This window comes from Pan paniscus, chromosome 19 (genome assembly GCF_029289425.2).
Source record: "Pan paniscus chromosome 19, NHGRI_mPanPan1-v2.0_pri, whole genome shotgun sequence".
In the NCBI taxonomy this organism is placed as follows: Eukaryota; Metazoa; Chordata; class Mammalia; order Primates; family Hominidae; genus Pan; species Pan paniscus.
This window is the reverse complement of record NC_073268.2, coordinates 74,894,651-74,906,376: the sequence shown is the minus strand read 5'-3', so window position 1 is coordinate 74,906,376 and position 11,726 is coordinate 74,894,651. Positions and strand designations below refer to the sequence as shown.

General features: G+C 37.8%; 1 protein-coding gene across 4 annotated transcripts in view; it reads right to left on the bottom strand.

Annotated features, from left to right (window-relative positions):
- Window positions 1–475: 475 nt before the first annotated feature.
- The window catches only part of RAD51C (RAD51 paralog C), a 40,691-nt gene continuing 29,440 nt past the window's right edge, over window positions 476–11,726 (bottom strand). Inside the window, exons 7-8 of one of the 4 annotated variants that reach the window (XM_057300283.2) lie at window positions 2,263–2,323; window positions 476–689 (exon numbers count right to left, since the gene is read on the bottom strand). In XM_057300283.2, coding sequence (XP_057156266.2) covers window positions 626–689; window positions 2,263–2,323 — 125 coding nt within the window. In that variant the 3' untranslated portion in view covers window positions 476–625. The other 3 variants (XM_057300280.2, XM_057300282.2, XM_057300285.2) reach the window with 3 other exon arrangements.

The window sequence follows — 11,726 nt, the reverse complement described above, 5'->3', positions numbered from 1 at the left end:
CCAGCTTGGCCAACATGGTAAAACTCTGTCTCTACAAAAATACAAAAAATTAGCCAGGCACGATGGCAGGTGCCAGTAACCCCAGCTACTCGGGAGGCTGAGGCAGACGAATCGCTTGAACCTGGGAGGCGGAGGTTGCAGTGAGCAGAGATTGCGCCATTGCACTCCAGCCTGGACTACAGAGCGAGAATCCATCTCCAAAAAAAAAAAAAAAAAAACACAATAAGAATATGATATGTTTCTTCCTAAGATTTTATAGGCAACTGGGAAAGAAAGGGGTGAAAACAGTCTGAATGGTAAATTCAGACTGGCCACATGAGATCAGCTTTCCACATTTGTGAAATATAATAATCATCTCTACTGAATGTTACTGAAAATGAAAACAGGGTAAAATATAATTGCAGAATACTGCTTTAGAAAAACTTTCACAGAATCATATTTAGGTATTTTTCCCATTCACTTCATATAATCTGGATTCATTCATGCCATAGTGTGTTTATTTATACTTTAAAGTAACAAGTCCACTTGTACACATTGATTTCACAACATCAATAAATTTGTACACTTTGAGATTTGTTTCTGGGTTATAATTCTTCCTCTGGGTCTCGTGACCGTTTCCGGGTGCTCAAGGAACCTTCTGTTTGCCATGAACATGCAGAAGTAACAACAGTATCTCTAAATCCCTGAGGCTGAAAGATTAAAAATATATATACAAATATGCTTTAAGAACATTTGAAGACTGATCTTAGAAATATTTTTAAGTAACTAATAAGAAAGCTACTTTATTCTAGGGCCAGGCGCAGTGGCTCACACCTATAATCCCAGCACTTTGGGAGGCTGAGGTGGGCAGATCACGAGGTCAGGAGTTCAAGACCAGCCTAGCCAACATGGTGACCCCTATCTCTACCAAAAATATAAAAATTAGCTGGGCATGGTGGCACACACCTCTAGTCCCAGCTACTCTGGAGGCTGAGGCAGGAGAATTGCTTGAACCTGGGAGGCGGAGGTTGCAGTGAGCCGAGATCGTGCCACTGCACTCTAGCCTGGGCGAAATAGCGAGACTTCGTCTCAAAAAAAAAAGAAAGTTCTTGAGATAGAAATTTATCAACCACTGTGAATGAAGAGGATAAACCTCATGGATACGTGCCTAAGCCCGGGCTATATTAAGAGTATTTTATATATACTTATTTATACCCTTGCATACACACACACAGAAATAACATTGCATTATAAAAATGTTCTCTAAAGGTCAACCCTAACAAACTTTACGATAGCTTTGTTAGAAGTAAAAGGAAATAACCTAAGTCTTAGGTACTTTACAGATTTATTTTCATAATTAAATACTCTAAAGTTTTCCAACTATGATATTTCTCTCTCTTTTTTTTTCCCCAACTAGGATATTTCAAGTACACCTGGGTAGTGCAAAGACTAAGTGGATAATTCAGTTTCAGAATCTCTATTTCTGTTTTTGTCCTTATAAAAATGAGATAAAGCCGGGCTTGGTGGCTCACGCCTGTAATCCCAGAATTTTGGAAGGCTGAGAAGGGCGGATCACTTGAGGTCAGGAGTTTGAGACTAGTCTGGCCAACATGGCGAAACCCCATCTCTACTAAAAACACAAAAATTAGCCAGGCGTGGTAGCACACGCCTATAATCCCAGCTACTAGGGAGGCTGAGGCAGGAGAATTGCTTAAACCAGTAGGGCGGAGGCTGCAGTGAGCCAAGATTGCACCGCTGCACTCCAGCCTGGGCGACGCAGAGACTCCATCTCAAAAAAAAAGAGATGCCAAAAATATATTTGGCTCAACACTATTGATAAATATGCATATTTCAGCCAAAAAATGTGTGTTCTATGATGTAAATTCACAGAAGAATTAACATCTTAAAGTGGGCTATATTTGGTGCTACAATAGATCTATAATACCTACAGACCAAAATAAGTAATGTTAGTATTTTTTCTTTTCTGGAAATCTTCAACAACTTTCACTTTAAAGATTTTTAATATCCTGACATTACATATGGCATGGAACACACTACCCCAAAATAAGTATTTCCTCTGTTCTTAAGAATAAATTTCAGTCCATTTGTGACTACAATATTCCGTATATACTACTATTTTGGGGACAATGTTCTAAGCATCAAAAGCTGTCCTCAAATATGCTTGCTGCCTACAGAAGTTAACAGAAGCAAGTTGTAAATTCTCTCTTTAGATAATTACCACCCATCAATATCAAAATCCCACTCTAATCAAATAATACTGACTTTGATTTGAAACAGTACTGTGCATTCCTTCTGGCTGGGTGACTTGTACAATGTTGCCAACCTGCTTAAAGAAAAAGAATAAATACATACAAACACATGAACTTAATTAATTAAAAGTTCAGATGACCAAACTCATTATTTAAATGTATAGGTTTATTATATTAATAATTCTATTTTTTCTCTAAGAACACAAAAAGGAGAGAAATATTAAAAATACACCCTTCAAATTACCCGTATGTATATAACAGAGTTTATATGAAATTTTAAAGCAACCTAAAAGTCCAATGACTGATTCAAATAAATTATTTTACATATGATGAGATATTACTTATGCTAAAAACTAAAGGTGGAAGAAAATATTCAATGAGATAGGAAAGTATTAATAATATACTAAATAATAGTTATACTGTATTATCCCACATTTATAAGTATGTATACGCACATCTAAAAGAATTGATAGAAGACTACAATCAAGAAGTTAATAGCTGTTATCACAAGGTAAAGGTTGCTTGCTTATATTTTCCAAACTGTCTGCAGTAATCATGTTTTTTTAATTATTGCTGAAGAATTATGATAATTTCTTATACTACAAATGAGAAACACTTACTCATATTACACCCAATAAAAATAGCTAGGAAGACATTGTTTTAAAAGGATACACCCAGGCATGGTGGCTCATGTCTGTAATCCCAGCTCTTTAGGAGGGCAAGGCATGAGGATCACTTGAGACCAGGAGTTTGAAGCCATCCTGGGCAACATAGTGAGACCCCCATCTCTACAAAAATAATAATATAAAATGATTATGTCCCAAAAATAAGTCATGACAGAACAAGATCTGCTTAGGTGGGATTTTATTATGTCTTATACAATTAATATAAAACTGAAAGCTAAAAGTAGCTGAGAAATAAAATTCTAAGCTCTTATTAACTATATTCAAGTACTGTAACAGCAACAAATATAAACAAAAACCTTTAAGACTGCTTTTTGGCTGGGCGCAGTGGCTCACGCCTGCAATCCCAGCACTTTGGGAGGCCAAGGCAGGCAGATCACCTGAGGTCGGGAGTTTGAGACCAGCCTGACCAACATGGAGAAACCCCATCTCTACTAAAAATACAAAATTAGCCGGGTGTGGTGGCGCATGCCTGTAATCCCAGCTACTCGGGAGGCTGAGGCAGGAGAATCGCTTGAACCTGCGAGGCAGAGGTTGCGGTGAGCTGAGATCATGCCATTGCACTCCAGCCTGGGCAAAAAGAGTGAAACTCCATCTCAAAAAAAAAAAAAAAAAAACTGCTTTTAAGAATTACTTTAAAACTGATACACTGTAACTTATTCACAATAGCCAGAAGGTGGAAGCAACCCAAGTGTGCATCCACAGATGAATAAACAAAATGTGGTATGTACATACAATGGAATATGCAGACTTAAGGAAGAAAATTCTGACACATGCTACAACATAAATGAGCCTTGAAGACATTATACTAAGTGAAATAAGCCAGTCACATCAGAACAAGTATTATATGATTCCAATTATATGGGGTTGCTAGAGGAGTAAAATTCAGAGACAGAAGGTAGAATGGTGATTGTCAGGGGCTGGGGGTAAAAAAGAATGAGTTAGCATTTAATGGGTACAGAGTTTCAGTATGGGAAGATGAAAAAGGTCTGAAAATGGATGATGATGGCTGCACAATATGAATGTACCTAATGCCAGTGAACTATATGTAAACATAAAATGGTAAATTTTATGTTATATACATGTTTTAGCACAATGTAATGAAACTGATATAAAAAATACAGATTCTAACCTAGAGGAAAATAAGATTCTCAGAGTTATAAGGGTCATTTACTTACACAAAATAGAATGATTTGTTTTCAAAGACAATTCAAAAAGGACATTTTGGCTATGATCTGTTACTCTCTTAATTTTGAAATTGCCCCTCTTCTCAGACACAATTCAAAAGAAAAACACAGACCAAAATACAGCAGAATCCAAAATGTTCTATACTCCGTAATTGCAACTTTAAACATAAATAAAATAATTGCTAAGTAATATGTAATACAAGAATAGCTATGTTGAGGCTGGGCGCGGTGGCTCACGCCTGTAATCCCAGAACTTTGGGAGGCTGAGGCAGGCAGATCACGAGGTCAGGAGTTCAAGACCAGCCTGGCCAACACGGTGAAACCCCCATCTCTACTAAAGATACAAAAAAAAAAAAAAAAAATTAGCTGGGCGTGGTGGCACGCACCTATAATCCCAGCTACTGAGGAGGCTGAGGTAGGAGAATCGCTTGAACTGGGGAGGTGGAGGTTGCAGTGAGCCAAGATCATGCCTCTGCACTCCAGCCTGGGCGACAGGGCGAGACTCCATCTCAAAAACAAAACCAAACAAAACAAAAAAATCATCCTCAAATTTCTAGGTAAAAATACCACTTTTATGCATCATGTCTCTTTAGAGATCTTTTAAAATGAAAACTAAACCAAAGAATCACTTGGCTCATGGCCCCAGCTGAGATGTAGCTTAACATATGGCTGAACTACATAGTTTGGGTCAGGAAGAAATAAGACAGAAGCACAATTTGTGCTCTAAAACTGAGCACACATATGAAACACTGTGTGGGGGTGTTGATTTATTACTCCACTCTACCACCAGATCGTCTTGGCAAAGAGTAGTGTAATTCTGAATAATCTTGGCCTCATATAACCATGAATATGCAAATTGGAGGAAAACTCACATAATGTAAGGACATAGACAAAAGTATTTCTTTTAATAACTGTTGGAATATTATTCCATCATTAGTCTAAGGGTAAAAATCAGGTGTTACTGGTAAAGGACAGGGGCTGGGGCATGAGACAGCACACCTAAGTTCAATGCCCAATATAATTTGGCTATTCAAGATTTTTAGTTTCTGGACGGGTGCTGTGGCTCACGCCTATAATCCCAGTACTTTAGGAGGCCGAGGTAGGTGGACTGACTGAGTTTAGGAGTTCGAGGCCAGCCTGGGCAACACGGCAAAACCCCATCTCTACAAAAATTACAAAAATTAGCTGGGTGTGGTGGTACACGCCTGTGGTCCCAGCTACTTGGGAGGCTGAGGTGGGAGGACTGCTTGAGCCCAGGAGGTTGAGGTTGCAGTGAGCTGAGATTGCACCACTGCACTCTAGCCTGGGCAACAGAGTGAGATCCTGTCTCAAAAAAAAAAAAAAAAAAAGATTTTTAGTCTTCCTCTCCAAATGAGAAATGTTCATTTTTATAACTATTTTTCCCTGATATGAATTTCTATTTCCATCCTTTTAAAATAACCTAAAATTTAAAAAGCATAAAGCATACAAAATTTCATGCAACTTTTTTTTTTTTTTGAGACAGAGTCTTACTCTGCTGCCCAGGCTGGAGTGCAGTGGTGCAATCTTGGCTCACTGCAACCTCTGCCTCCTGGGTTCAAGTGATTCTCCTACCTCAGCCTCCTGAGTAGTTGGGATTACAGGTGCCCGCCACCATGCCTGGCAATTTTTTTTGTATTTTTAGTAGAGACACAGTTTCCCCATATTGGCCAGGCTGGTCTAGAACTCCCAACCTCAGGTGATCCACCTGCCTTGGCCTCCCAAAGTGCTGGGATTACAGGTGTCAGCCACTGCGCCCGGCCTCAAGTAACTTTTTTTTTTTTTTAATATCTTAGAGATGGGGTCCCATTTTGCGGCCCAGCCTGAAGTATAATAGCTCAATCATAGCTCACTGCCACCCTGACTTCCAGGGCTCAAGTGATTTTCCCAACTCTGGCCTCCCAAACAGCTAGAACTATAGGTGTGCACCACCACACCCGGCTAATTTTTTATTATCTATAGAGGTGGTGTCTTGCCATTTCGGCCAGGCTGTTCTCCAACTTCTGGGCTCAAGCTCATGCAACTTTAACAACTTAAAGATGTCAGGTTTCAAATGATAAAGAACAAAACTACTTTAATGCTATTAAATGAGGTCAATTTATTTTGATTACATAAAGTATGTACATTATTTATCATATATCCACAGCCCGAAAAAAAAAAGTTTGAAGAAAAAAGATTTTACCTAAAAAAAGGAGTAAGCTACATATTCAGATTGGCTGGCAATCAACACAATACTACAATTACCTTCTAGAAACAGTTATTATAGAAGAAAAGAAATGAACTCCATAAAGTCAGCTATGTCCGAGTGCGGTGGCTCATGCCTGTAATCCCAGCACTTTGAGAGGCTGAGGTGGGCAGGTCACCTGAGATCAGGAGTTCAAGACCAGCCTGGCCAACATAGTGAAATCCCATCTCTACTAAAAATACAAAATTAGCAAGGTGTGGTGGCAGGCGCCTACAATCCCAGCTACTCGGCAGGCTGAGACAAGAGAATCACTTGACCCCAGGAGGTGGAGGTTGAAGTGAGCCAAGATCTCGCCATTGCACCCCAGCCTGGGCAAAAAGAGCGAAACTCCCTCTCAAAAAAAAAAAAAAGTTTATAAGGCCGGGTGCGGTGGCTCATGCCTGTAATCCCAGCACTTTGGGAGGCCGAGGCGGGTGGATCACGAGGTCAGAAGATCGAGACCATCCTGGCTAACACGGTGAAACCCCGTCTCTACTAAAAATACAAAAAATTAGCTGGGCGTGGTGGCAGGCGCCTGTAGTACCAGCTACTCGGGAGGCTGAGGCAGGAGAATGGCGTGAACCTGGGAGGCAGAGCTTGCAGTGAGCCGAGATCGCGCCACTGCACTCCAGCCTGGGCGACAGAGCGAGACTCCGTCTCAAAAAAAATAAAAAAGTTTATAAAGTCAGCTATAAAATGTAGATAATACTATTTTCAGTCTACAGCCATACCACCCTGAATGTGCCCGATCTCATCTGGTAACACTATTTCAAAGATTTACGTGGAAAATAACATGAAATTATATATATACACACACATATACATACGTATATGTATATACATCTATACATATACGTATATACATCTATACGTATAAACATATATACATACACGTATATACATATATACACCTATATGTATACACATATATACATATGTATATACATCTATACGTATACACGTATATACATATGTATATACATCTATACGTATACACGTATATACATATACAATCTATACATATACACATATATACATACACGTATATATGTATACATATATACATACAGTGCTTTGCACAATAAAGGACAGTTAAGAAATATTCAATAAATAGTAGCTATTATTTACTACTTATTCAGTTAACCTTTCTGGGCCTTGGTTTTCTTTTAATAATAATAGGTATACATTCTGCAAATAATTATTGAAAAGATTATCTGAAATGTTATATTTGAAGTGCCTAGTAAAATACCTAGCACAAGCAAGCACTCACTAAGAGTATGAAAAATAAATAAAATAAAAATAAGAATTAAAAAAATGATCTTATGAGATGTAGAAAAAATATTATAGAACAGCAGATTTCCCCCAATCTATCTATATTCAGTGTTGGTGTTGTACATCATTTTCTTGTTTTTTTTTTTTTTTTTTTTGCAGGGGGTGGACGGAGTCTCACTCTGTAACCAGGCTGGAGGGCAGTGGCACAATCTTGGCTCACTGCAACCTCCGCCTCCTGGGTTCAAGTGATTCTCCTGCCTCAGCCTCCTGAGTAGCTGGGACTAAAGGTGTGTGCCATCACGCCCAGCTAATTTTTTATTTTTAGTAGAGATGGGGTTTCACCATGTTGGCCAGGATGGTCTTGATCTCTTGACCCCATGATCCACCTACCTCAGCCTCCCAAAGTGATGAGATTACAGGTGTGAGCCACTGCATCCAGCCATGTACTTTAGTTTCTAATTTCTTGGGAAGGATTTGTAAGAAGGTGAATTCATACAATGGTTAACTCATGGTAAGCGTGATTTTCTGATCTCTTGGGTAACTTATCAATGCTAACTTCTAGAACTTGACGAAGAAGGCAAACTTTTCCTCCTGTTGAGTTCATAAAAAGATGAAATATCTTGCTCTGTTCCTATTATTTTTCTTCTTAAATGCATTTTATTAGTAAATATTTAATTATAGTCTGAAGAAGACTACTGTATACTAACTCAGGCGTAATTCCTATGAAAAAATAAATGATGGAATGTGCTTTACAGAATAACCTAAAACTGGGAAAGTATAAGCAATATGTTCAAAAGACAGCTGGAGAACTGCTGCCAAATCTTTACAATAAGGTTTGGTGCCGAGAAAATAACTCCTTTTGTGACTCTAGTATACAGCAACTTACTTACAAAACTAGGAGGAACTATCTTAAATTGTGATCATAGAAAAAAAATTAGGGGGAGGATTTACCAGTCATACTGGTTTAGAGTAAAAAATGTGTTTAAATTAGGGGGAGACAGTCAATAGTAAAGCACTATGTATTGTGGGGGAAAAAAAACATTACCTGAGCTCTTCGCAAATACCATTTTTAAAGAAGACCCAAACTGCACGATCAGTTGCAAAAGATATATACAGAAGTGTAATCATTCTGTTATGAGCTTCAGGTCCGTAAAACCTAACTTGGTCAGGCAGGATTTTTTTCAGTTTGTAGAACAACAAAGAAATATAGATTAAAAAATAGACATTTTCACTGGCTAGGCCCAATATGTATTTAAGTGACCTTTTATTCCATCTTTGCCCACATGCCATTTTAATTTCTCCCTTTATTAGAGCATTTCCAAACCAAGACCTCTAGGTTATACCAATTAATCACAAAGCGGAGAGGCTAGCATAAATCTGACATTTTCTAGAAGTGTAGAAAAGACTTCACAGCTTTCAATGGTCTATTTTCAAGAAAATAAAAGCTGGTTTGTTCACTTGCTCAGCAGCTTTAAAATCAAATACAAAGATTTCATGCTGCCGTACTTTTAAAGAACAATACTTGTGAAATGCAGGTAAGTAACTAGATAATAAAAGCTGGACAGCAAAATACAAAATAAAAAAAAACAGACACAATTTCATACAAGAAATATACTAAGCAAATAAGAGAAACCATCGTATGTTCCAAATAAATTAATTTTAAAGGTAACCTCAACAATTTTCCTTTTGTCCTGATTTTATTCTTTTTTTTTCAATCTCTTCCAGGAACACAGAGTACTCACCTCCTTCTACATGGCTAATAAATTATTTCGAAGAGCTTTAGAAAATGGCATTCCTTGGCCACCTACTCATTTCAGGTGCATGCGCCCCATCATTTAAATATTCCAGAGAATTTCCTATGTAGCTAAATATGCAGTAATAACAACACATTTCTATGTTTGCTCTAGGTGATATCAGACAAGGCAACAAAAGTGTCACTTCATGGGTCACTGTATATCTCATCCACAGGACTAGCTCTAAGAAACCTGTAAGTGTTCATTCAGTATAATTAACCCAATATTCGGAGTTATTAACTTGTTTCTGTACTGACCTTTGCTTTCGGTCCCAATGAAAGATTAGCCGTATTGTAGCAGCATGTCCCCAACTTTCCCCTGAGAGTGAAAAACATAATAACTGTATATGGCCTTACTGACTTGGTTATACATTTCTCAGAATGCCTCTGATCAAATATAATCTTACTTTATTAATTTAACATAACAAAAGTACACTTGCTTTCAAAAAACCTGGAAAATGAGTAATATCCTGAGATTACAAGGTTTTTACCTATCTAGGGAAATACTGCAAATCATTATTCTCTATTTGCTTTTAGAAAACTTTATTGTCTGAGTCCATATATGTGTCAATTTTCCATATCATTAAGCCTAACGTATTTCTGACCTCCAGAAGAAAAGTAAAAACTCTGGTAGAATATTCTTTTTTTTTTTTTGACATCAACAGAATATATAATTAAGTTGTGGCATATTCATATCATCGAAATGAACTACAGTGTCACACATCAACATGGATGAATCAAAAAATAATAATGAGCAAAAGTTGTCAGTCATATACAGTATAATTCTATTTATATAAAGGCTATAAATAAGCAACTATGAGGGATACACAGACAGTAAAATCTATAAAAGCTAGGTGACAATTACACAAAATTCGGGATAGTGGTTGCCTCTTGGGGGGAGAGCATACGAGGCTCCTGGGGGGGTAGTAATGTTCCATTTGTCAGTCTGAGCAATGGGCACCTGGACATTTATTATTGTTCTTCTAAATATACATTTTCATTTGTATATTCTATTTCACATTAAAAAGAAAAAAGACCAAAAAAAAAAGCATTAAGTGTAACTCAAGATTTAAGCAATAGTGCTTGGGAGTATTATCATATCATGCAGACACAGTGCAAGGAAATGAAAAGGTGGATATAATTTGTGAGGTAGAGATGATGGGCTCAGGTTTGGACAAACTGAGTTCCTGAAACACAAGACTTTTATTATTAGTCATATTAGGTGTGAAACTGGCCTGAGATCACCAATTTGTTTTATGCTGGATTTGGAGGGCAAAGAGGGCAGTTGAACTCAGCAATTTATGTGTCCAGCACTGAAAATCTTCATGGTAAACAATTACTGATAGGTTATATGTTAGGTTACTTTTCAGTCCCACTCAGCTCAAAGGGTTTGTCATTACCCTACTGATTTGCAATTCTAAGTCTTCTGCCTGTTGCATTCTGATGATCCATTTCTACGCAAGACATATAATCTAAAGCTGAGACACAGCAATAGAAGACCAAAGAACAGACACAGCAACAAAGTTTGCATGAGGCAAATCAGGAGGGTAGGAATGAGATTTTGATGTGCATCCTGGCCAAATTCCAGAACTAGCAAAGAGAGGGCCAGTTCCTAATTCCAATCAAAGCAAATTCAGCCATCTTATTTTCATACAGAAGTGGTCTACGTTGATTTTTAAATCTCTTTAAGGGATTAGGGAGCCTCTGAAATATAAAGGAAACTAAACTGATAGTAATGTAAAATGAGCAGTGACCTATCATACCAGCAAACACTGTCAAAAACAGAAAGCTAATGGTGGGATTGGAGTCTAGAACACAGGAGTTATGTTTATCCAGTGCTGCACTACACAACAGGGCAGTCACTTGCCACATGTGCAATTTAAATTTAAGTAAAATTCAATTAAACATTCCATTCCACAGCTGCATTAGCCACATTTTAAATGCCTCAATAGCCACATGTAGCAAGGGCTACTGTACTGAAGAGCACAGACATAGAACACTTCTATCATAACTGACCATTCTATTGAACAATATCCTAGCAATATCCAAGGTAAAGGGCGTTCTGCTAGTAAAGCAAGGAGGGCATCAGAATTATCACAACTTAAGCATAATATTCCTGAGGGCATCCATTTCCATTTATTTGCTTCTCTGCTTACCAACTCTGAACCCCTGCTTTCCCAACTTTCTGGTATCTGGGAAGAAAATAAACTGACTAGAAAACATAAACTTCATTCTGCTTGACAACTGTAATTCTCACTAAATTTATAAATTTGCTTTCTGATTTATCATAGTGTGCTGAGG